Source organism: Epinephelus fuscoguttatus, linkage group LG20, assembly GCF_011397635.1.
Source record: "Epinephelus fuscoguttatus linkage group LG20, E.fuscoguttatus.final_Chr_v1".
NCBI lineage: Eukaryota > Metazoa > Chordata > Actinopteri > Perciformes > Serranidae > Epinephelus > Epinephelus fuscoguttatus.
In genome coordinates this window covers 24,016,853-24,041,116 of record NC_064771.1, presented here as the reverse complement: position 1 = coordinate 24,041,116, position 24,264 = coordinate 24,016,853, and the positions used below count along the sequence as shown (strand labels likewise).

The 24,264-nt window shown below is 42.7% G+C and overlaps 1 protein-coding gene across 2 annotated transcripts in view; it reads left to right on the top strand.

Annotated features, from left to right (window-relative positions):
- Positions 1–24,264, top strand: part of LOC125881367 (zinc finger MIZ domain-containing protein 1-like) — a 163,193-nt gene that overhangs the window by 96,614 nt on the left and 42,315 nt on the right. For both annotated transcript variants that reach the window (XM_049564516.1, XM_049564515.1), the window contains exons 3-5: positions 9,348–9,467; positions 17,840–17,953; positions 23,241–23,346. In XM_049564516.1, the coding sequence (XP_049420473.1) occupies positions 9,399–9,467; positions 17,840–17,953; positions 23,241–23,346 (289 nt within the window). In that variant the 5' untranslated portion in view covers positions 9,348–9,398. The remainder of the gene's footprint in view (positions 1–9,347; positions 9,468–17,839; positions 17,954–23,240; positions 23,347–24,264) is intronic.

Genomic DNA, 24,264 nt, shown 5'->3' with positions numbered 1-24,264 from the left:
TGAACAGCCACTCACAGGAGGGACACATGAGCTGAATGCATAATAAACCAGGAGACTGGCAAGAGGAAGAAAAAAGAGAGAGAGCAGAGAAAGGAAGGTGGTGGTGGTGGTGGGGGGGGGGGGGGGGGTAAAAGAAAAACACTCACTCACAAGTTGTCTGAAGCAGTGTCAGCACCTACACGGCAACAATATCACTCACCGAAATGGAAATAAAATGCCTCTTTGACTTTTCCTCTGTGCTCACAATCAAAGGCAATTTTTAAGACAAAATGTTTCGAGGGGCTGAGAGGTAGTAGTGACGGCTTTCTTTGTGAGATATTGAGTGCGAGCGCGCCTCATATATCGCAACAGTCAGTGCAGGTTTACACTGCTCGCTGGTTTCATCATCATCATCACATGCCTCCAAAATTCCTGGAGGATTGCGGAGCAGAGAGAGGGGAGCTTGGCAGAGAGCGGCGGGGCTGATGGAGCACCAGAGAGCGCGAGGCTAGCTGCTAGCTCCATGCCACTCTGCTTTCAGTGGGGCTCTTTGGAGGCGACACGCAGTCATGTGGCTCATCTGTGCTGCCTCCAGCGCCCCAGGGGAATTGACCCCACACACACACACACACACACACTCACTCACTGCCCTCCCCTGCTATTAGCGTAAGGGTGGAAGGAAATTAAAAGAGTAGCTGTTTGGAGGAGAGGGAGAAACCACTGAGATGCTCCTCATGTTTGGGATGTGTCTTGTCTCCCTTTGCTTGCTATGGTAGCCAGGCTAGTTGGAGGGTGGGTGGGTGGGTGCCTGGTGGTGAAGAGAGACCGGCCCCCATCTGCCTTTGTCCCTTTTTTTTTTTTTTTTTATCACAGGCGGCCATCGGCCTCTGAGACTTGGTGAAACGTTACACTTGGTTAGAGAGGAGATATTGCTTAGGCCCCTCTATGATCCCCAACCCTGTGTTTTCTTCTTCTGCTGGTGCTGGGGGGGGGGGGGGCTGTAGCAGCAGCGATGGTGGGGGCCTCCAACCACCCCACCCTCCTGCCCCCACCACCATGCTCCCTTTGCTTTTCTAATCACGCTGCAGATGTGCCTGATGGCTGAACAATCTCTGTGTACTGAACGTGGGGCTCCCGCAGGAATCCAGGAGGCTTGCTTATGTGAGCTGTCATGAAAAAAAAGTGAGAGGGCAGGGAGGGAGAGAGGGAAGGAGGGAGGGAGTGAATGTGGGTCTGCGTGAGAGGGAGAGGGAGCGGAGTGAGTTAGAGGGAGAATGGGAGATGGAGAAAGACAGAGGGGAAGAGGGAGAGATCAGTGAACAGCGACAAACGCAGCAGGGCTCCTTGGATTGAGTGTGTGTGTGTGTGTATACGTGTGTTTGTGTATGTGTGTGTGAGTGAGTGGCACAACTGCGAGCCCACCCTTGCTCACGGTTGCCGCTGGAGCTGCAGACCAAACCACATTAAATAAAAGAAATCCATTCCCAAGCCTGTTAAGGAGCCATGTGGGGAGGTGTGAGAGTGTGTGTGTGTGTGTGTGTGTGCACTCGAGTGGCTGTGTGTCCATATGTGTGCAGCAGAGAAATGGGGGAAGGGAGGAGGAGGTGATGGAGAAGGGCTGAGGGGAGGGGAGGTAGAGCAGGGAGGTGGGACAGGCAGGAGGCAGCTCATATTATCCTCCGTGCCAGCTCTGGATGGAGCCTGCCGAGGATTATGGCACATTCTGTAAAGCAACAATGGAAGCGGCGCCGATTCGTACACATTTCCATCCTCTCTGCTTTTTCCTCCCGTCAAACAAACACAGCTTTGTCCTCGCTGCCTGCCTGGCCACTTACCAGGCGGAGAACCAGGCAGACACCTGGAGTCCTAGAGCTGCCCTCTCCAAACTAAACACCCCTCCCTCAGAGCGAGAAAACGGCGTCTCTACAATGTTGAGATAATTAAAGGGGAGCTTTCACTTCGGCCTCGGCCGACAGTCTGAAGAAAACAAGACATATCTCGGAATCAAAGCTCATTAAAATCATGAGGGTGAAGAGATGCTTCCTCCTCCCCTCCTCCTCCTCCCTCATCTTTATCGCCCTTAAGCAAGTGCTGCAAACAGCCGAGCCCTAGTCAATGATGGCGCAGATTAGCCCTTTATTGCCTAATTCACCTACAATAGACGACACGCGGGGATGCGATCACCTTGAGCAGCGCGTCTCAACGTGTACCCATGAGGTGCGAGAGTGATGCTGATTTCTCCGCTCAGGCCACCTTGTTCCGTTTTAATAGTGTCAGCAGTACTTTGAGCTTTCGATTAGTGAGGTGTGTGTCTATGTGTGTGTGTGTGTGTGTGTGTGTGTGTTGGTTGAGGGGGGTGTTTCACACAGCTCTGCGGAGGTGTAACACCCTGCCTGTAGTGTTGTTGTAAAGCACATTAGGAGTGACTGAGGGTGTTGTTATGGTATCATGATGCCGGTCCAGCACTCAAGGGAAGGTGAGAAGATATGTGTATGTTTGTGTGTGTGTATGTGGTCGGGATGGTGGCCAGCGCTGCTTGTTGTCTTGCTACTCCTGTAGCTACCCTCCGACTCTCTGCCTGCGTATGATTCTTCGGCCGAGTCCCTCTTGAGGCGGGAAATTTGTCTTAATTCAAACACTGCACCTGTGTCTTTCTTAAAGGGAAAATTCACCATTTTTTATGTTGATGTCCAATCAGTGTTGAGGGTCAATGTTGTTGGTTGAAGCAGTAACTTCCTGCTTGCAGGGCCGTGCCAGCAGTGCCTACGTGTACCAGAATGCATTGCACGCAAGCCTGCTTTTTTGGCCAGATCGAGGTTTACCTTTACTTCTGCAGGAAACAAAATATAAACACAGATGCTCTGCAGTCTGAACCAGCAGTACTCACTCATTGGTTATCTGCCCTCTTGGCCCTGTTAGTCTTGTTTGTCTTCTTCAGTTTATCTTCAGGATCCTGAAGAAGGTCTCCAGAGCACCTCTGTCCAAGTGAGGAGGAAAACTTCCATGCATAGTAACATACACACTCCCTCAGGGTTAGCGTTGGCGACAACATCCAGCAAAAACTGCCCAGCCTGAAATTTACTGCAGCAGAACGATTTCGTTTTTGTTGGCAATGGAGGACAGTCTGAGCAAAGGCATCGCCAGTTGGTGTTTGCTCTGGATCAGGTTTTTCACTTGCCTTGTTGGGTAACTGGGTCAGAAAGCTACTTGCCTGAGTCAGTTTTACCCCAGATTATTTCATTCATGATTATCAAATAACAATAAAGACCTGAATTAATTGACCCTGTTTAATCCATCTTATCGCCAAACTTGCGGCAAACTGCACATACATAGTTTGCCAAGATCCTCTAACGCCACCCAAAAAAACATTGTGTTCAGTCAGTACTGCACATGTGCGCCTTTCAGCAGAAGAGAAGCGAGATGGCTAACTCCTGAGCTACTTCCATCATCAGCCTTAGAAAAAACTATGTGTTCTTTTTTACCACTTATCCAACTGGACAAGTAAGGTGCTAGATTTAGCCAGATGCTGCATTTTATTTGCCTCTCTCAATCAGGTAATCCTTATTGTTTTGCCCTGCGTATACTCTAGATTGAATCTTCATCCATAACAACCTCCCGACTAATAATTTGGAATGCCATTTTTGTTGTTGTTGAACATTTTTGAGTGGCATATCGAGCACGCCCACCTGGCTACCTGGAGGCCAGTAGTTCTTCCTGCTTCCAACTACGTCAATGTCATATAAAATGACAGCGCAGGATGCAGGAAGAACAACCGATTTTGCGGATTCTTGGTCAATTTAGTGGCAAATTTTCGCTTCAAAGCGTACATTTGATTTAATGAAAGTCACCCTCCTCTTCAAAATGTGCCGAGCTCACTGTTGAATGTTGGCTGTGTGTATGTACGAGATGATTTTGTGACATCACAGCTATTTTGGAAGTTAATCCTGGTTCAGTATGTAGCTAACACAGGTGTGATGTGGAAACTTGAACCTACAGCACATACACACCGAGACATATACCTATATGTCCAGCAATTTAACTCGAAAAGAAAATATTTGTATAATTATAGAGGCCGAAATGGTCATTTTGAGCAGAGAATTTTAATATTACATGCATGTAAAACATGTCTGAATGGGATGTTTAGATTTGGATCATATTTCATAGTGTTTGCAGCTCATTACAGATATCTGAGAACACATTCAGGTGATATTACCCATATTTCAGGAGCATTCACAGTTGGTTTACCTCCAAATAAAGTATTTTAGATAATCTGGCTAACCTGTTGACTTGTTTGCAACCTGTTTCATGTCTCGCCCTGTTGGACGTTGTTGTAGCACCATGTTCTCAGCACAGTATTATCACAACCAATGTCCAAAACTACATGAATAAGACCCAAGTAGTAATAAAGTGGAAATATCCTTTAAGCAGCACTGTGCCCGGCCCCAGAGTAGCCTGACTGTTTTGGTTCACAAGCCATTTATATGAATAAATTAAATCTGTTTACCACTTCCCTGTGCCTTGACAGCTCAGCTGAGAGACTGTGTAAAGCGGCGAGGGTTCGTGATCCATTTGTTCTGCTGTGATGGTGGGATAAAGCTAATCATTGTCTACTCCTCTCCCCCTCAGACTGTTTTCATCCTGCAGAGCAGAGGCGCACAACTCGTCTACGTTACATTAACAGGCTAGAAACTCTCTTTGAAGATTCAGGGCTGGGTTTTGGGTGTCTGGAATAATGTTTAGATTGTGACAGTTCAAAAACCAATCCCTCTTACTTACCGGAGATAATGTTCTGCTTTAGTGTCTTCATTCAACATTGTTTAGCGTCACCGTCTTCCAGTCCCCGCCGTGGCACAGTTTTGTCATCAAATTAAATCCGCAGCCCTTTTCAAGGTACACTTATGTAACATGATCACGTAATGAGACAAACACGGACCCTGCCTGACGGGAGACGGTCCTGTCCTCTGCGGGGTGCCGTGTGGAAACAAAGCTTTTTAAAGTGGTGGTACAGGGGGGAAGAAAAACATTGTTTTACCCTAGAGGTGGGCTGATAGCACTGTGAAAAGCCCATTTGAAGAGGTAGGCCTCATCTGTCACTGGGCAATGGAGGAGGCAGCCATGCAGAAGCCCCCTGATTATAAAGAGATAATTTCATCCAATCCTCCGGTGGTGCTCCATCACCTTGCCGCCATCCTCCACTGCCTTTCATATTTGTTCCCAGCCTGCATCTCCTCACCCGTTTCGTTTTATTACAGCTCCCACTCAATACATATATTTTAGCTCCCCCTTGAATAGGGAAGGAAAGCGGGTCTCCCTCCTCCCCTCCCACTCGCCGTCCCCCATGTGTCTTTTGTTGTGCAGGAATCCACTGCTCTCAACTTGTTGTGTAACGCCTGCCGCGCAATTTAGCAAATTAAGCTCATGTATCGGCACCGATTGGCGGCGGGATTTCTGGGTTAACTAGCTGAATCACTGCAAATAAGTTCACATTAGGTGATGGCGCGGAGAAAATAATAAATGATAACATCTAGGAAAAAAAGGCCTGTAAATAGGGGGAAGGCTTATAATTGCATCTGTTGTCATATCTCCACAGCATCACGGCTTTAATCTTTAATTTGGCTCTTGTTAGTCATTAAAGATATAACAAAGGAATAGCGTTTAATTAGAACAAGTGCATATCTGAAAATTAAATTACTCCCCAACACTGTCATCTCTACTTTTTATAATGATCTTGGGAGGAAAATAGATGTAAATAAGAGAACCCAGGCTTCAGAGTGCGGGGAGGTCAGGAGTATCATTACAATGTGTGTTTAACAGGAAAAAAGCAGGGGTGGTGAATGGCAGCCCAGCCTCTTTCTTTCCCCTCATTTTAACTCACTGTTGGAGGTAAGAGGGATGACATTGAGAGAGAAAAAAAGAGGGAGAGGGAGAGCGGAGAGAAGGGAAGGGCAGGAGGGAAGAGAGACGGAGAGAGCAGGTCGACTCGCTCATCAATAACCACAAGGTCAGACAGGCAGTGCCGGGCTGAGTGGGCCCTGTTAGGAAGCAGCAGCTGAGGATTTGTAGAGCTTGTAAAGGCTTAAAGCAACACCGCTCCGCCTTCTTTGTGCCACTAGCCAGGCCTTTGAAGGGCCAGGGAGACACCTGCTGGCGGCTGAGGGGCACGGTGGTTCGGGGCCGCCTCTCGACGAGGTGCAGCTCAGTGTCAGCTGGCACGGAGAGGGGACTGAGGGTTACAGCAGCAGACACCAGAGGGATGTAAAGGAAGTGTGAACATATATCAGCTTAGAGTGATGCTTGTTCTCCCATGTGACATTTAGGATGCCTTCAGTGAGAAAACAGAGGAGTTGTTATTCATATGCTGGCAGTGGTGGTGCTGATACAGTTTGAATTTATGTATTTAATGTCTTTTATTTGTTATTTTACTTTTGTTTTGTGCCTTTTTACCCAGATAGTCTCTTGGAATCAGGATAAAAAATATATGAAGTCAGGGTTAGGGCTGCAAATAATGATCATTTCCATTGTTAATTAAACTGTTGATTATTTTCTTGATGAATCGATTTATTGTTTGGTCTGTAAAGAGTCAGAGAATGGTGGAAAATGTCCTAATGACGTGCTAAATGTCTTGTTTTGTCCACAACCCAAAGATATTCAGTTGACTGTCTTAAGCCCTTTGTGCACTGGACTATTATTGTTATTATTACCTGGTAATTTGTAATAATTGTGGAGGTTGTCTCAGATTTTAATCCCATGCAAATCTGCCATGTCTGTAATTTGTCAAGTTCCAATTCCACCACAAGTTATCTACAATATTTTGCCAAACACAGACGTTATGTGATAAGTCCTGCACGAATCAGCATCTCTGTGATTTGGGGTCATATTTAGGTTTTTTGTTTTCTCTGTGCCATTTTTCAGCCTGTTTTCTGGTCGAGAATTATGAAAGCTGCATTGGCATTTATAAATTTATAAAAGTTTCACAGCATTTTGGGGTGCAGGAGCCTCATCTTACTACAGCATGTGGACTTATTTGCAGAAAAAGAAAGCTCAAATTCAACAGAGGAGCAAAATCTCGAGGTGGATGTCGTACGTTGTGTGGCAGTGGCAGATTCGATTCTGTTGTTTTAACCCACATTTATAGGTAGAATTGAGGGTAACAGTGTACATTACTGCTGGTACTGCTGTGTGGTGTCTCTGTGTTGTGTTGAGTGGAGCTGCAAATGACTGTGCGCATCATATCTGGGGAATAATGTCAGGATATTCCAGTAAAATACAGCCTGTGCTTATTCCGTGCAAAGGCCATGCGAAGCACAGACTTGTAGGAGTAGTTTGTAAATCACAAGAGGTCCCTTGGTAGTACTAGACTCATGCAGGTAGATAGAGGTGGTAGAGGTGATAGAGGAGTGAAGAAACAAGGAAATATTCACATTTAAGAAGTTTGAATCAGAGAATTGTCACGTTTTTCCTTATCATATCTTCATCCATAACATCCTCTGCGCTCGTACGTTGGGATGCCATTTTTGTTGATGTGAAATCTAGCTAGTGAACGGAACATGGAAGTTTTGTTTTTGAAAACCTGGTTACCTGGTGGCGAAATCCAGCCAGTAGTTCTTCCTGCTTCCAACTTCATCACTGTCACATCAAATGACGGCACTGGATGCAGGAAGAACAACTGATTTCGTAGAGGTGAACTCAGCTTTCTTGGTTGATATAGCAGCAAATTTTGCCTTTAAAGCATGTGTTTGGTTTAACTAAAGTCACCCTCCTCTCAAAAATGTCAAACGTCCTCTCAAACCCATAAATCAATTGTCAATGAATTTGTTGATTGTTGCTGATTTAATCAGGTTTGTTGACTTCCTGGTGTAAATACCTTCATTCATACCTTCCACGAGTCTCAAATATCCGTCTGTGTGCAACTTCAAAAATGTCAACAAATTACTTTCCATCTGCAAAGAGAGTCGGAATGGAGAACTCCTCCGATGTCGCTCTTTTTTTTTATGAGCTTTCTAATTTATGGAGAGGAATGCACTAGTGTGCCCTTCTCTCCTCTCAAGTACAGGCATGAGCAGCTCCAATAGGTAGCATAAAAGCTCTTTAGCTGTCTAGTGGAGTAGATTACTAGCCCTACCGTTAAATCCAGCTAGAGACCCCTAAGTGAGCATTATCAGTATGGTGCAGCATGCTGCCTCCTCTCTTCCTCGCTCTCTCCCTCTTCCTCATCTCACCGGCACTTTGTGCAGTGAAATTTCTCAGTGTGTGATGGTAATGGAGAAAGATGGCGTTGGGGTGGGGGGGGGGGTGGGAGGGGTCTGAGTGATGGGGGGGCGAGTGTTTGAGTGAGAGATGATGCGCCGCAGGAAGAGACGTCCCCGCAGCAGCAAGAAGGAAAGATGGAGACAGGAGGAGATAAAGGAGGAGTGAAGGAGGGGGGAGATGGAGGTGAAGATGGAGCTCTCCAGCACCACCCATACACATGCTTGTTAATTCACTCACCTCTCCACGTGAAGCTGCAGGTCGCCATGAGTTATAGCCAACACCCTGATATTTACTTGATGTCGAATGCAACATTAAATCAAACCCCCCTCGGGCGGAATTGATAACCTTTAATGCAGCTTGTAATACTTTTTAACTTGTGATAATGTTATGTAGCATGTCAGATCACAGCACCATTGTTTGCCTTCCGTGAAAAATTATTCCGTGGAAAAAAAAAAAAAAAGGAGAGAAAGAGGTTTTCCATAAGCTGCTGCTCCAAAATCAATAGTGCGCTGTAAGGGGTTTTGTTAGAGGAACTCTTATGTAGCTGGAGAGCGGTGGGAGGGGGTGGGGGGGGAGGGAGAAATGAAATGTAGAGCATGTCTGGGCCCAGGGTACAGATAATTGTTAACCAAAGATTACATAATGGCTAAGTAATGTAAACAGAGAACCACATGCCAAGTTAATGTTCTCACAGGCCGGGATGGAAGGGTTTCATGCAGTTTTCTGAGGCCGGCTCAGAAATATCTGTGTGTGTGTGTATGTGTGTGTCCTTCCTCCTCTGTTCATTTTCGCCCCGAGGTGCTTTAAACATGGTCAGACATCCTCTCTGAGCCATCCGGTGTGTCCTCTCCGAAGGTGTATGGCAGCGTTCGGGGGCAACTGCCGGGGCTTGTTAAGGGTGTCACAGGAGCTGAGAGGAATGTCATCCTTTGGGCTCTCTGAGGTGCTTGTCACCTGCCAAATCAATATCTCCCCGCTCAGCTCACAGCACAACACACACACACACACACACATACGCACATGTGGACACACTAAACTGTAATATCCTGGTGGTGATGGGATTGGCAGCTTCCCTGGGAAGAGGCGAGCTTTGACACGTGTCTGTGTTTCTGTTGCAGAACGCTCCAGTTTAATGGCTGGCAGGTAGAGGCCGAAGAGGGACAATCAACATGAACTCGATTCCGTCGATGGACAGACACATACAGCAGACCAATGACCGTCTGCAGTGTATCAAACAGGTGAGAGTGTGTGTCAGCCGTCTGATTTACATTACATGAGGTCAATGGTCAAACGTTTGACCCAAGTGGGAAGTAACCAAGTACATTGATATAAATGTCGTAGTTAAGTTAAATCTTGAAGTACCTTTCAGCATTTTGGGAAATTTTGTACTTGTACGCCTACATTTACATATTTCATGGGTAAATGTACCGAAATTAAACTAATCTGTTGGCTGTAGTTCTTTGTTACTTTGCACAGTTATGTGTTGTATTGAAAACATGACAGAAACTGACAAAAGTAACAACTTCTAAGGATTTCTGAAAAGCAGCTGTTGCTCTCTGAAGAGTTTTAGCAAGAGATATCCTCTGAAAATTATCAGAACAACACAAAAAAGGTTTTCCTTGATGGTGACACTATGACATATTAGTGTAAGTAGAAGTATAAGGCGATAGACATAGATCTACCTAAAACATACACATGTACGTTCTTCATATTCCTACATCCACAAATTTCAGCTGGAAATGTTCTTAAATTGCATCCATCTGATAGCTCTCTTTGTTACTTTGCACACTCAGATCAAACAAAGAAAGGTCCTCCTTGACAATGACACTATGACATGCTGGTGTGAGTTGAAGCATGTGGCAACAGTCATATTCAGATCTACTTGGAACATGTACAATATCAAAAATCCTGAAACTTTATTTGCATGCTCCTACATATTTAAGAGGGAAATGTTCCTAGATTACAGTAATCTGGTGGCTGTAGTTGTTTGTTACTTTGCACATTCAGGTTTTACATCGAAAACATGAGACAAAACGACACATATAAATATAACCTTTTCAGGATTTCTAAAAACAGCATGTATTTTTACATTTTGAAGAGTTTTTAGATGAGAGATTGTAAAGACTTGTCTGAAACTAAAGAGGAAAATTTGATCTTCCATGTGGTCTAAGGGTATAAAAATTCTCAAAGCAAGACCAACAAAAGTTTTCCCTTCACAGAGTATTGGTATAAGTTGAAGTATGAAGCAATAGTAGGACTCAGATCCACCTGGACTGTATACAATATTAAAAATACAGCCTACAGGTGCCCACACAAGTCTAAAAATATAGGTACTTTTACTTCAATACTCAATTGCAGCTCTTTCTTTCCGCACCCTGGTGTTAAAGTACACTGTGGCATTGCTACTTTCACTTTATTTCAGTCAGCTGTTGGACGTATTTTTGTACAGACATAGATTATGCACAGATTTTTGACGTATGGGCTGTGACCTTGTCACTCCCCACAAGGACAAGCACAGCAGGTAGTGACGGCAGTAACTTCCTATCAAGGAGAATCAGAAGGCTACAGGTGAATGCTTAGTCGAGATGGGGCTTTTGTCAGTGTAGTTTTGTTGTGAGCGGTGTGGCAGCATAAACTTGACTGCCAGTGTAAATGCAGTGCCATGACGGTGCATTGGATGTTACTTCTTCCACCATTAACAACAACTGTCGATTCTAAATCTACAAAGACAAACATTCCTCATCAATTGAAGTTCTTAGCGACCACATTTAACGACAGCAAAACTATATCAAATCATTCATTTACAAATTGTCACACAGCTCGTGCAGTATAATCCAAATCTCATTTATTTATAAGTGAAACTTATCTAGGCTAGTCCTCAAAGCCAGACTCCATTGATAAAAACAGTAATTTTACCTCGCTGAACACAGGAGCTGCTGGTCTACGGCTGCCTCGATCAGTTAGTTTGTTTATGTTATCTTGTGACTTTCGGGAATTCGAATGAACCGTTAAAAACACCGAAGTCACACAATAATACAAACAAAAGATAATACAAACAAAAGAAGTTTTTTGTCAGTGGAGTCTGGCTTTAAAGAGAGCATATGTAAGTTTTGCTTTCAGTTTAGTTCCCCATTGGAAAGGGCTGTCTGTTTGGGCTGCACTGAGCAGCGAGGTGAGTAATTGATATACAAATAGTCATGTGGGGGGTGAAGTATTCCTTTAAATTACAACCCTTCAAGCGCATCTCACCTGCCTCCCTTACTAAGGTTTTTCTTGGTTAGTCCCCCCCTAGTTGACACAAATCGACATTACTTGTGGCACTTGTGGAGTTTTCACCAGTGCAACTTATATGAAAAGATGTTTTATCTCCATATTGTGAGATTTCTTTATATGTTTGGCCAGTAGGAAAGTAGGAAGCTACACACTGGGTTTCCTCTCCTTAGTTTGTGCCTGTGCACACACTCACAGTCATGTCCAGACTGCACCCCAGACTTCCTGTTTGGCCACAATGAAGTGACTAATCTGTTCAGCCTCACTATCAGGACTGTGGTGTGACTCAGGTTACTGACTGGGGTCAAAGAGTGGAGGCTCCCCCTCCCTCCCCCATCATCACCCTTTTTTTCTTCCTCCACCACCGCTGACTCCCAGCGAGTCCTTTTGTTCCCCTCTCCCCATCGTTTACTGCGGGACGAATCTCTGGCAGAATTAGGCAGACATACTTGCGTAACCCCGGGCTACAGGGCTCTCCCCCTTTGATCTCTTTTCTTAACTGACGGCCCCGTTTTGTTTCTGGGCTCCGTGCAGAGGTCCACCTCCTGAAAAAGTGCATCAGACGGCCTTTGGGACAATGCATGGGGCTCGCACTTAAACACAAGTGTGGACGTGGCAAATTGTTTTACCCTCGGCAGGGAGTTCCCGGCTATTACTGAGAAAGAGACAAGGTGAGGCAGATAGCAAGACGGGGCGAGTGTTTAGGGAGCAAACAGAGGGAAGCCCCTATGTGTAGAGCCAAGCTTTGATGTCCTTAAGTAATAAGGTAGAGAGAGGTAAACACTCTCTGTCTCCAGTCTGGGTTCCTTCTTCACAGCAGGATATTAAATATTCAATACCTCCTCCTTCTTTAGTCGTATGGGAGGTGAAATTGGATTCTATTAATGCACTGTATAACTAATAGCTAATGAATTATTCTGTAAAGGAAGTTGACAGAACAGGAAAAGGGATTTGCATCAATCTAACACAAAACAATTCAAATGTTACGGGGGGTTAAATGTATTAACCCCCACGAGGCAAAAATTTAAACAAACACGTCCCAATGTTAGCGTCCGGGGAAGCAGCACATGGGTAAACATGCCAATTAGAGAGATCCATGGCATACAAGGAGGCCTCCAGTCCATCTAATAAATGGTTAAGCGCCGGGTCATTTCAAACCAACCAGTAAGAGCCAGCACCCTGCTAATAGAGGCAGCTTTGTGCCGCAGACAATCAGGGTTTGGAAGGCCCGCATAATAAATACCATTTATGTCCTGCCAATTAGACTAGCAGTGAGCCCATTCAGCCGGCCGTCTATTCTCCTCCCCGCACACAAAGATGATCATCAGGGGAGATCAGAACAATTAACTCACTATCTTCTCCCCCTGCTCCCCATTGTCCAATATCCAAGCCATTAAAATAATTAAGGAAATATTGTAAACCAATCCAGCTGTTTGCTTTAATTGAAAGTGTGCACACGCTGAAATTTGGCATCTCGGAGGCAACACGGACGAGAAGCAGGAATATAAATGAAGCCTCCTCCATTGTGTTGTTGTTTTCTGGAAGATGTGACATGTCTGTCTGAATACTCCCAGCCAGTGCAGCGGACAGGGGAACAAATTGATTTTTGTTGCTCAAATGATAAATTACTGCTGAGCGTGATGATAAAGTAGAGGAAATTGGAATCTGTCAGCCTGATTGAATCACGGGTTGAAAGTTAAATCAGAAATCATTACGGTGGTAATTTTTAAATTACCGTCCTGTTGTGAAATTGCAATAATGTGATTTATAAACAATAACTTCACCAAACTGTGAAAGCATGGTTATTTTTCACCTCAGCACACTAATTGTGGTACTTTAAAATTTATAAAAATCCATCAGATGTCTCGTTCTGCGTTGTTTGACGTTAATGGTAACAGACTGACACCTAACCCCTGTGTGATTTAAAGGTCCAGTGTGTAGGATTTAGGGGGATGTGTTGGCAGAAATTGAATTAAGAAGTGTGTTTTCCTTAGTGTTTAATTGCCTGAAAATAATTTGTTGTGTTTTCATTACCTTAGAATGAGCCCGTTATACCTACAAAGGGAGCAGGTTCTCGTCTACGGAGATTGCCATGTTGCACCACCATGTTTCTACAGTAGCCTGGAAAAGACTTACCAAACAGTGACTCAAGATAGGGCCATTCGCGATTTGGTATCAGCCACCGTAGTTAGCAGCCCTTCTGCAACAGGAGCATCGGAAAAACACAGATTTTTTTAAACATGAAACTGATTTATTCAGTGTTTTAACCGGTTTAAATCACTGGGTCTGTTTGTTTTGGTAAGGAAGAGACCTCTGTGGATAGTTCGGCTCACGTTAAAAACCTCCTGAACGTCAGGGTCATAGAATAAAAGGTGAGCACATATTAGCAGGTGCTAGGCTAGCAACCGTCTCCCACATGCTAGACAGTGTAGAAGAAATGCTGAATTGTAACATGAAACTGCTTTATCCAGTGTTTTAAATCACCTGGTTGTGTTTGTTTTGGAGAGGACGAGACCTCTGCTGATAATTCAGCTCACGTTAAAAACCTCCTGAACGTCTTATGGGTCTTAAGTTATCAGAGAAAAAAGGTGAGGACACATAGCAAGTGTTGGGCTAGCGGCCTGTTTCCGACATGCTAAACACGAGAGAGAAACACTGAATTAAAACTTGAAACTGCTTTATTCAGTCCTTATATCACCTGGTTGTGTTTGTTTTGGAGAAGACAAGACATCTCAAGACCATTTGGCTCCTGGTGTAAACTTCCTTAACATTAAACAATGCAGGAATTCTAACCGGGAGAAGTTTCAGCTGGTTGCAATCTGCAATCCTCATCACTAGATGCCACTAAATCCCCCTTAATCCCCCTTTACTGCTCCTTTAATGTGAGTATCTTTAAGATGTTACCTTAGTCAGAATATTTGATGGCCAATTTTCACTGTTTTTGTACAGTTAAAAGCTTAATTGATCAATCAACAAAAAGAATCAGCAGATGAATCGATACTGAGCTGTAATTTGCAGCCCTGATACTTTTTACATGAACATTTGGTAAATGCAAACAATACTGATTATGTTTGTTTCCGTGTGATGTGTGCAGGTGGTGCTAAATACCTTAAGGGAACATATCTATAATTTTAAACAGCAGGTGAATAAATATGTTGGCTTGTTTAACCTCCAAACAGACGAGGATGTTTTAAAAAAAGATACACAAAAACAGTTATCTGATTTCACCACCAAACACACAGTTTCTCGGTGGCAGTTTGTTTTCCTCTCGCGTCCCAGAATTGCACCGTTGTGAACACTTTGGGGAAGATGGGCTGCGTGATACTGCTGGTATCTATTTCAGAGGCTGTATTTTTCCTCTCACTGTGGGGAAGCCAGTTTGCTGTCAGCCTCTCCACTCAGTGATTCGTACAGGGGTTTGGCGGAAACTATGAACTCTCCTCTCGCCGCAGGAGCACTTCCTCAAACTGTAAGCGTCAATATTTCAAGATAAACTGGAAGACAGCCCCTCTCTGTACTCTCGCTGCTGCACTGGCTATGCAGCTGTTATTGTCTGCCACTGTGTTCTTTCCAGGGTTAATTGTCTCCATTAATATGTTTTCAGTGCTCTGGGGCGTCGCTGAATAACAACAGCAGCATAACCAAAAGCTGTGATTTTGAAAGGGAAGGGAGTCTTTGCCAGTTCGTGTGCGCTGTCACATTCAGTTTAGCTGCAGATGTGCAGATCAAGTCGTTTCCAGACGTGACTACAGAGGATGATTGTATCTGAAGAAAGCTGTATTCTCAGGACACTGCGAGCGCCGGTCCGTCTTTGTTTCCCTCGAACTGAGCCGAGCTTTTACTGGAGTGTAAATGTTGGAGGATCATTCTCACCCAGGGGACGAGGATAGGGGGGAGTGAGGGGTCTCTTGGCCACTAGTTTAGGTTTGATTGGTGGGTTTTGGCCGGAGTAGGGGGAACATCTGTGGCGTGGCAGTGCCAAGCTCTCCATGTGACAGCCACACTGGTGGGACCAATTGTTCTGAGTGCAAAGAACAGTAATCACTTCAAGCCCAAGTGTTGGTGGTGTGTGTCCCCCCCTCTCCTCTCCTCCCCTTCCCTCTACATATTCTCCCTCCTCCCCCTTTCCATCCTTGGTGCGCTGATTGCATGTGTTGTCTAGCTTCCAGACTCATCTAAATTTAGCATCTGTGGATGTGTGTGTTACTCCAGGAGACTTTATCCACTAGTAGAATTTACATGCTCAGCAGCCCCACCATGTCTCCTCCCAGCCTCCCGAAACAAAGACATGTCGGGCGAGCGTGAATAGTCTCGGACAGAACATAAAATAAACAAGACTGGTTTCATCCGGCCCTTGTCAAACGGCAGCTTTGTAAATTGATATGAAAGCTACCTTATCAAATCCTGACCTCTGCTGCCCCCTAAAGAGCAAACAAGAAAAAAGCACAGCACTGTACAGCTGTCACTTCCTCTTCTCCTTCTCTGTCTGACAGTGAAATCAAAGCACCCATTCACTTAAAGCTGGCAAACCTCTCTATTTACCTTTGATGCCATGGAGTGGGAGTCCATTTGTTCCTGGTTTGTACAAGTGCACTACAAAGGCTTGTGCGCATTATTTGTCCAAAGGCAAAAGATTACTGCAGAGTGGAAGTGGTGTGTCTGCTCTTCTATGTATAAAGTGATTCATATTGAGGTGTGAAAGCTTTTAGAGAAGAAGTGACCAACAGCGAGTCCAATGTGGCGACCCAGTGAGGTCCATTTTTCAGTTTCCTTTGCTGCTCTACAGCAAGACGGACAACAGGGTTACTGAGTGGGCTGCTGGCTCCAGTTGGGGAATGAATGCCATAAAGGGGTACCTGTAGGTCAAGGAGCCTGTTGTCAGATAAAGTCACAGCACAGCTCAGGGCCGGCTGGTGAAATAAGGGCTTCGTCGGCTATTCATGCAGCCATACAGGGAGATTTATTGCACTCAAGTGGTGAGGCAGCGCTATGGAAACCTGGGGAGAGTGAGGTGGACGTATGGATCTAATGGGGACATACCCCTTCAGCCTTGCGCATTAATACTTTAAACCGACAGCACAAGTAATCTACAGTGCAATATGATCAATTTTAGGGGATGTGGTCACACAATTGCTGTCGTCTTTAAGGCCACTCTGAGTGCGTTTAATTATTCAGCATTTTATTGGCGTGGCCTTTGTTTTGGTGACAGGCGATCTTCTCTCTCACAATCCAGCCGTCCATTTTACATCTCTTATCTGGGGTTCAGGGAGGCAGCAAACAAAGTCCAGCCACATCCAAATATGTTTCTTTAGGATCTATATCTTTTTGATTTAGATTTAGAAGTCAGATATTCAGAATCGATTTTTAACAGCAGATGTAAAAACTTAATTGTTAAATGGAGCAGCGTTCTTTATGCAGTGTTAGTATTAGTGTGTAATACATAATTACGAAATCACCATGTTACAACTTTAATTTAAGAAGGGTAGGAACAATATGTAAACAAGTTTTGCTCATATTTTTTTATCCTGTCATACCTCAGTTTTATGTATCTTGCAATTTTATACATGATTTGTTTCGGTTTTATTTAAAAGTATCATGCACACAACCCAAGTAATGAAATGTTTTAGGTTGTTTGGGGGTATCTGTTTTTGGAGGATTAAATTTGGTTTTACGAATAGAGTAAAACCAACCCAATTATCCAGCGCCTTGTCATCTTTTCTTAATATAATGTAGAGCTTTGATCAGGCCTAAAGAAATAAGGCCCAACCTTTAATGAACCTGCATAGTTTCTGTCAAAGCCTGAACACCAGCACCAGTTTTGGACCCAAACCCCAAAAAGAGCTGACTTTCTTCTGTAAAGAAACTATATTTACAAGCTAAAGTCAAGTTAAGTCTTTTCAGTACAATAACAGACATTTGTAACACCTGGCGCATTCGTACATAGTGATTCTGAGCACCAGGCCACACTCAAGGTGCTGTTAGAATAAAGCATTTTGTTATTCAGAGCACCAGCAGCAGAGGCTGAGGAGATGCAGCCATAAAGCATGAGGTGCAGTCAAAGTGAAACTTAGGCATTCATTAATTTATATAGAAATAGGGAAATTAGCGTGAACCCCATGCAGTGCAGGCCTGGGGGAATATTACAGCCAAGCCCCAACCAAGGTTCCTTAGGTTGGGCCCAGTTTGATTTAGAATCAAAGCTCTACTATACTATTATTCACAAATAGATAAATAAATGTGTATTCTACTATAGATATAATCTCTGGTCTGTTTTCTCAGTGACCTTTAAATGTTCCTGGACTCTAACATATTCCCAATTTTTCCCTTTTGTCCCCTCCAGCACTTACAAAACCCAGCAAATTTCCAAACAGCGGCGACCGAGTTGCTGGACTGGTGTGGCGACCCCCGAGCCTTCCAGCGCCCCTTCGAGCAAAGCCTGATGGGATGCCTAACGGTAAGTCGACCCCCCTCTGCAATGCTGTACTCAAAGGTTCAAGGACAGTAAAAAAAAAGGGCCGCTAAAACAAATGCTGCATTGGCTCTTTCCATAACTCCCTCAGGGTTACGACGAGGGAGCTAATGTTTGGCTGCCTGATCTTCACTGAGGTCACTGGAAAATAAAAAGCATTTCACCCCGTAGAAACTACTGAGATTCAATCACCTTTCAGTGACTTCAGTTACAGTTTGTGCTGTGGCTCATGAAATCGGCACAGTGGAACATAGAAAGGAGAGCAATAACGTCCTCAAACCACAAAGCAATCAGTGGTTATAGAGAAATACAGTTACAAAGCCCTTAATTCCCCGACTTAAATGCCTAGGGGCTTTTGATTAATTGAATAATTAGTATCCCATGGCATTTGAAAACAGACTCTCTTTTTTTTTCTTAGACTATTTATACATCTGTTTTGAAACGTATACTGTAAAGGAAGTAAGATTTTGGCAAAAATGCATCAAGGTAATTTGATCTAATGAGACAAATTTACACTAAACTTTCAAAAGAGGTAAATATATAACTTGTAGCTCAAAGAATCCTTAATTCTTTCTTATGTTAAATGTATATTAAAAGAGAATATTCCACCAAAAAAGCTCATGTGTATAGGGGAGACCAGGGTTGGTTTGCACACTTTCCACTCTCGGCCATATTTCTCTGATATAATTTATGTTAGAAAATGTTACAGTATAACCAGCGGCAAATGAAATGGAAAGGTCTCAACTATAGATAAATATGTTTTGATGTACACAATTATTTTCTAAAATTAGGTGATTGCTAACTTAAGTTGTGTTGTAGTTTTGTGCCAACCAGCCCCATCAGGCAGTCAGTTGGCATATGGTATGGTGTTGGTTGGCACATTGTTAAAATGACCAAAAAAATGAAGCAACCAATTGAAAAATGTAAACATTTAATTCAAACAAGAATTAGAAAATACGACCATTTAATAGAATATTTGGCCATTATCATACAATTCATCAATAGGAATGTCTAATTACTTTTGCCATTGACCATTTAAAATGATAATAATTAACTAACATTAAAAACATTATTGTGGCCGCCCTCCACAATTAAAATATCTGCCACTGTAGGTGCCCTGTCAGAATATATTTATAGTTTGGTCATTAATTGTTCCACACTCTTGCAACTATGTTAGCATAAATTGGTCACGAATAGCTAACTGCTAGCGACAAATGGAAGCTGTCCGTTTAGTCATATTTTATTATATTTTTGGCAAAATATTATTAGACACATGTTAAATATTCAGAGAGGCCATAAAATTATGTTTAAAAAAAAAACAAAAAAAAAACTATGCCTAAACATACAGCATGTTGCTAGTATGGTTTGCTGTTTTGTGCCGCTACGTTAGCTTACATTGGTCACAAATAGCTAACTGCAATAGCGACAAATGGAAGGTGTCCATTTAGTCATATTTTGGTATATTTTTGGCTAAATGGTATTATGTTTTGTGAACCAAACTATGCCTAAATACATGGCATATGTTAGTAGTGTAGTTTGCTCTTTTGTGCAGCAACGTTAGCTTACACTGGTCATGTATAAATAACTGCAGTAGCATCAACCTGTTCATTTAGTCATATTTTGGTATGTTTTTGGCTAAATGGTATAAGACACATCTTGAACATTCAGAGGGACGACAGAGAGGTGTTTTATAAACCAAACTATGCTTAAATACACAGCAAACATAAAGCATATGTTGCTGGTACGGTTTGCTGTTTTGTGCAGCTACATTGACGTTAGCTTAAATTGGTCACAAATTAGAAACAGCTAAGTGTGTTAACAACAAACGGCTGTTTTGTTATTCATATTTTGGGGAATATATTGGAACCAGCCAGGCTTTTTGAGAGGCAAATTTCTGTTTTATAAAGTTTCTGTGGACAACTGTGCTTTTATTTTGGTTTTGTTTGTTTGTTTGTTTATGCCATATGGTTCTCAGCCACCATTGGAATCTACTGTAACGGTTTTGAATCCAAGCTGAGTACAGCTGCCGCCCGCCACAAAGGAGCAAACTACAAACTGTTCAAACCTACAGGGTGCGAGTATTTGAAAGACTATTTTCATAGATTTTTAATGAAGTATTTCTTCAATAAAATCCTCTTCAGAAATATTCTGTGTCATGCAGACAGAAATGAAGAGATGACTCTCTCCTGGAAATTTTGGGCCAAGAGACAGAACAGACAGTTAGGTAGAACAATGGACGGACTGCGGATGTGTCACTCACCTGTCACCTTGGGCCATTCTGTGCTTCAACATGCTCATTTCCATACCGCCTCCAGCAGTAGATAAGAAATACATATAGCTCCTGTTGGGTGCAATTTGTAACCCCGCCAAGCGAGCGTGGCTACAGCAAGCGGAGGAACCCAGGAGATTTGTACTTGAGCACCACAGTGAAACCGCTCTGACACATCCCTCCATTCAAGTGATTGTTTGTGTTACTGCTTTAATGTGTAGCAGCAGGTGCCTTTTCCTTCATTTCACCAATTCAATTTGTTTCCTGCCGTGAAAATCTCAAGGCTTTTCCTTTTAGTTTATGGGTTGTATAGACCTTCGCATGAACCACACTGGGAGGGAGCACAGAGAATCTGATGTGATTGTGAAATTACCCAGTCTCAGACTGTAATGGTAAACACTTCACCCTGTTGCCTGCATGTTTTGTATCTCACTGCTGCCTTGGCGTTGGCATTTGGTGATGTCAGACTGGTGGCTACACTGCAAAACCAAAATCATCTTCTATAGACAGATAAATATTGTTTCATTAATAGAAAGAACAGTCTGCCAGTGGGGTACGCAAATAAATTACTTTATTGAGATTAGGCTAAAACCCAGGGCACAACGAAACATATCTAAAACTAAAACGAAAGAAAAGGGTGCTTATTTGTCTTATAAATCATCATATTGTTTGATCTAATAAGACATTTTCTCCTTCCTTACACCTGGAGTTTAAACAGGAGGTACAATTGCTATGTTTAACATTAAATGCCGAATTCATTCTTAGGCATAAAGAATTAATAATTCGTTGTACGCAGAGTTTCACAAACATAAAGTTTGAGTGACTTCTGTATGGCAGACAATCCACGACCACAGCTCCACTGACTGTGTGCAATTTAAGTCCTGAAATTAGAACCACTTGTAACTTCTTACACTAGAATTACCATTTAGCAAAATGTCCCTCACAAGTTTAGATTCTAATTAGACAGCCTATACTCGTATATCTTCTTCTTAATGGGGGATTCCTATAAATAAAGGCCAGATATACATACTCTGTTTTGGTGTCACGTCAAGACTATACTTACAGGAGATAATGATATGGTGCAGGGAGCAGTGTTCAGCTGCGCTACCTCAGGGCTTGTCTTGAACTCCAGATCGTGGCAGCAGGATCGCGGCTATGAAAACCAGGCGGGGAGAGGAATCTGTCTCTAGTGAGGCACATTGGTCCGCACAGGCCTCACTGTGTCCTAAAGGTCTACAGTGGGTTTCTTTTGAGCTGATGATGGCGATGGTAAATCAAAGCAACATGCGCCACATAAAGGTGATTTACATCACCTCCTGTGGCATGTGGATGTTTCTCTTAATGTTTCCTCTCAGTAGGCATCGCGGCACCGGAGGCCACGTTTTGTCCACCAGCTCATATGGAACTTATAAACTTGTAGGGACAATATCCTTTAAGTTGAACGGGATCTTTGAAGCTGCTAAACTTTACTCTTATGTAACAGCAAGAATCTGGAAAACTGTCAAGACAACATGTTAAGTCCTGTGATGAGTTTAAGTACCAGGATGGGCCTGTATTCAATGTTTTTTTCTGAATGAATCTATGATGCAACGGTGTGTCTGTAATATATGAATTTAATACCTATTTCATAGCAATAATATCACTTTGGGCAATGAGATAATTTATCATTCCTGTTTATTTGTATTTTCTATTGTTTCTAGTTAGTTACTTACTTATTTACTTAGTTAGGTAGTCGAAAGAAGACTAAATACACCCAAAATGATTATTTGTATATCAATTACTCGCTCTGAATTGAATTAATGAACAAAAACCTGTTTTTCTCACATGCCTTGGGTGAACGTAGAATCCAAAAACAGAGAAAATTCTCAATGAATTGTTGTCAAAGAGTTAGGACTTTAACAACAGCAAAACTATATCAAAAATCTGTTTAAAAACTCTCACACAAGTCGTGCAGTATTATCCAAGTCTCATTTATCCACTTTTATGGTCAGTACTTCCAGAACAGGCAGCCCTTTATGAAGGGTAATAGAATCGAGAGTGAAACTTACCCATGTTCTCTTCATAGCCAAACTCCATTGACAAAAACAGTAATTTTACCTTGCTAAACATGGGAGCTGCTGGCCGACCGCTGCCTCAATCTGTAGTTAGTTTCTGTTACTGTGTGACTTTGGTGAATCTGAATTAACCCTTTAAAATACAGAACTCACACACCGACACAACCAAACGTACAGATTGAGGCAGTGGTAGACCAGCAGCTCCTGTGTTCAGTGACATAAAATTACTATTTTTGTCAATGGACAGCACAGCATAGATAAGCTTCTCTCTGAGTTTAGTTTTGTATAGTAAGGTTTGAGCGAAAATGCATGTGTTTGGAAAGTACTGAGCATATGGCTGGATAGATGATACTTAGATTATACAGTAGGAGTTGTGTGAGAGTTTGTAAACAGACTTTTAAAAAGACTTTTCTCAGGAATTCAGCACAACAAGTGGTGGGTAATTTACATACAAATGGTCATTTGAGGGTTCAAGTATTCCTTGAAAAAAACAATCATTAATGTTAATGAAAGAAAACACCTAAGCCATGGGGTAAAAAGTCGTAAGATTTTAGTGTGGTTGTTGGGTGGATTTTCTAACTTCTACTTCTGCGTTCACATGAATAAAATCATACACATATAATCCACAAAGGTCTATGTGTTTAAATAGAGAAGCAGAAAAAATTCTGTTCTGAAAATTAAATAGTACATTTTAATGGTTGTGCAGCCTTGGAATCAGTATGCACTGTCTGAGCTCTTTATACACGTGCCTACTGTTTAGCTTGTCATCAGATTTGAATTTTTGTGACCCTTTTTCAAAAAATAAAAATAGAATAAGACTGGAGAAGAAAAATATCCAGTGAGTTAAGAAAGGTTCCAAAAACCTGAATGATTTCTTTAATCTTAGTTATTTCCTCAGTAGGAATGAAACTTGGATCATAACAATATTTCATTGTGTCGTTGTGTTCAGGTGGTCAGCCGCGTAGCAGCACAGCAGGGCTACGACTTGGACCTGGGCTACCGGCTCCTGGCCGTGTGCGCTGCCAACAGGGACAAGTTCACTCCAAAATCAGCAGGTAAGACCAGAGTTTTCTCAACCGCCGTCTCAGGCCATCTGGCCATGCTGGCCTGTTTGAGCTCAAAGTTCCTGTCTGCATTCTTGGCAGCATTTCATGATACCCACCCATTGCTACTAGACTGTTTAAGATCCTGATAGTCCAGAAAAATCACTGTACGCCTGACTGTGTTGGACAGCATTTCAAGTATACTAGATGGACTGTGGTATGTTTAATTCACAGCTTTTTAAACTAATCATCAGAATCTTGCAAAGAGTAAAAGAGACAAACAATCATAGATCATTTTTAAGGCTTTCTGGATGATAAATAAACCAACTTTCTTCATGATGGTTGGTTTATTTGTACATACAGGTGTATTAAAAAGACAGTAAGAGTTTAGAAAGGTTGTGTAGGAGAGGTTAGAAGCCTAAAATGGATTATGAAGATACTCCACTTTTTAAATATGGTCATACTTTAAAAGAAAAAGATAAAAGATTGCATATTTCATCAAAGTTTCAAGACTAAGCAGTACTACGAATGTACAAATTATTAAAATAGGATATGGATATAAGTAAAAATAGGGATTGCTTCACTTGGCTAAGAAGTTAGGTGTTGGTGATAGTAAAAAATCAGGTGCTTTTGATGGACGGGGCAAACACACAATGACTGTCCAGTTTATTTCATGTAAAAGACCACGTTAGCAGTCTGAAAGTCATCCAAGGCACTCTGATTATAAATAAAATCCTTAATTAAAGCATGAATGACCAATACATTTCAACTTAGGCAGGCTTCATCAGGGTATAAAATACACTGGCGACAGGTGTTCAATTTAAAACTCATGTCGAGGTCGTGTGACATGGGTCACATGGCATGTTAGCGGTGCCCACTTGAGAAAAACCACTGGAGAGGCATGACAGTAAAAATAACAGAGAAAATGAG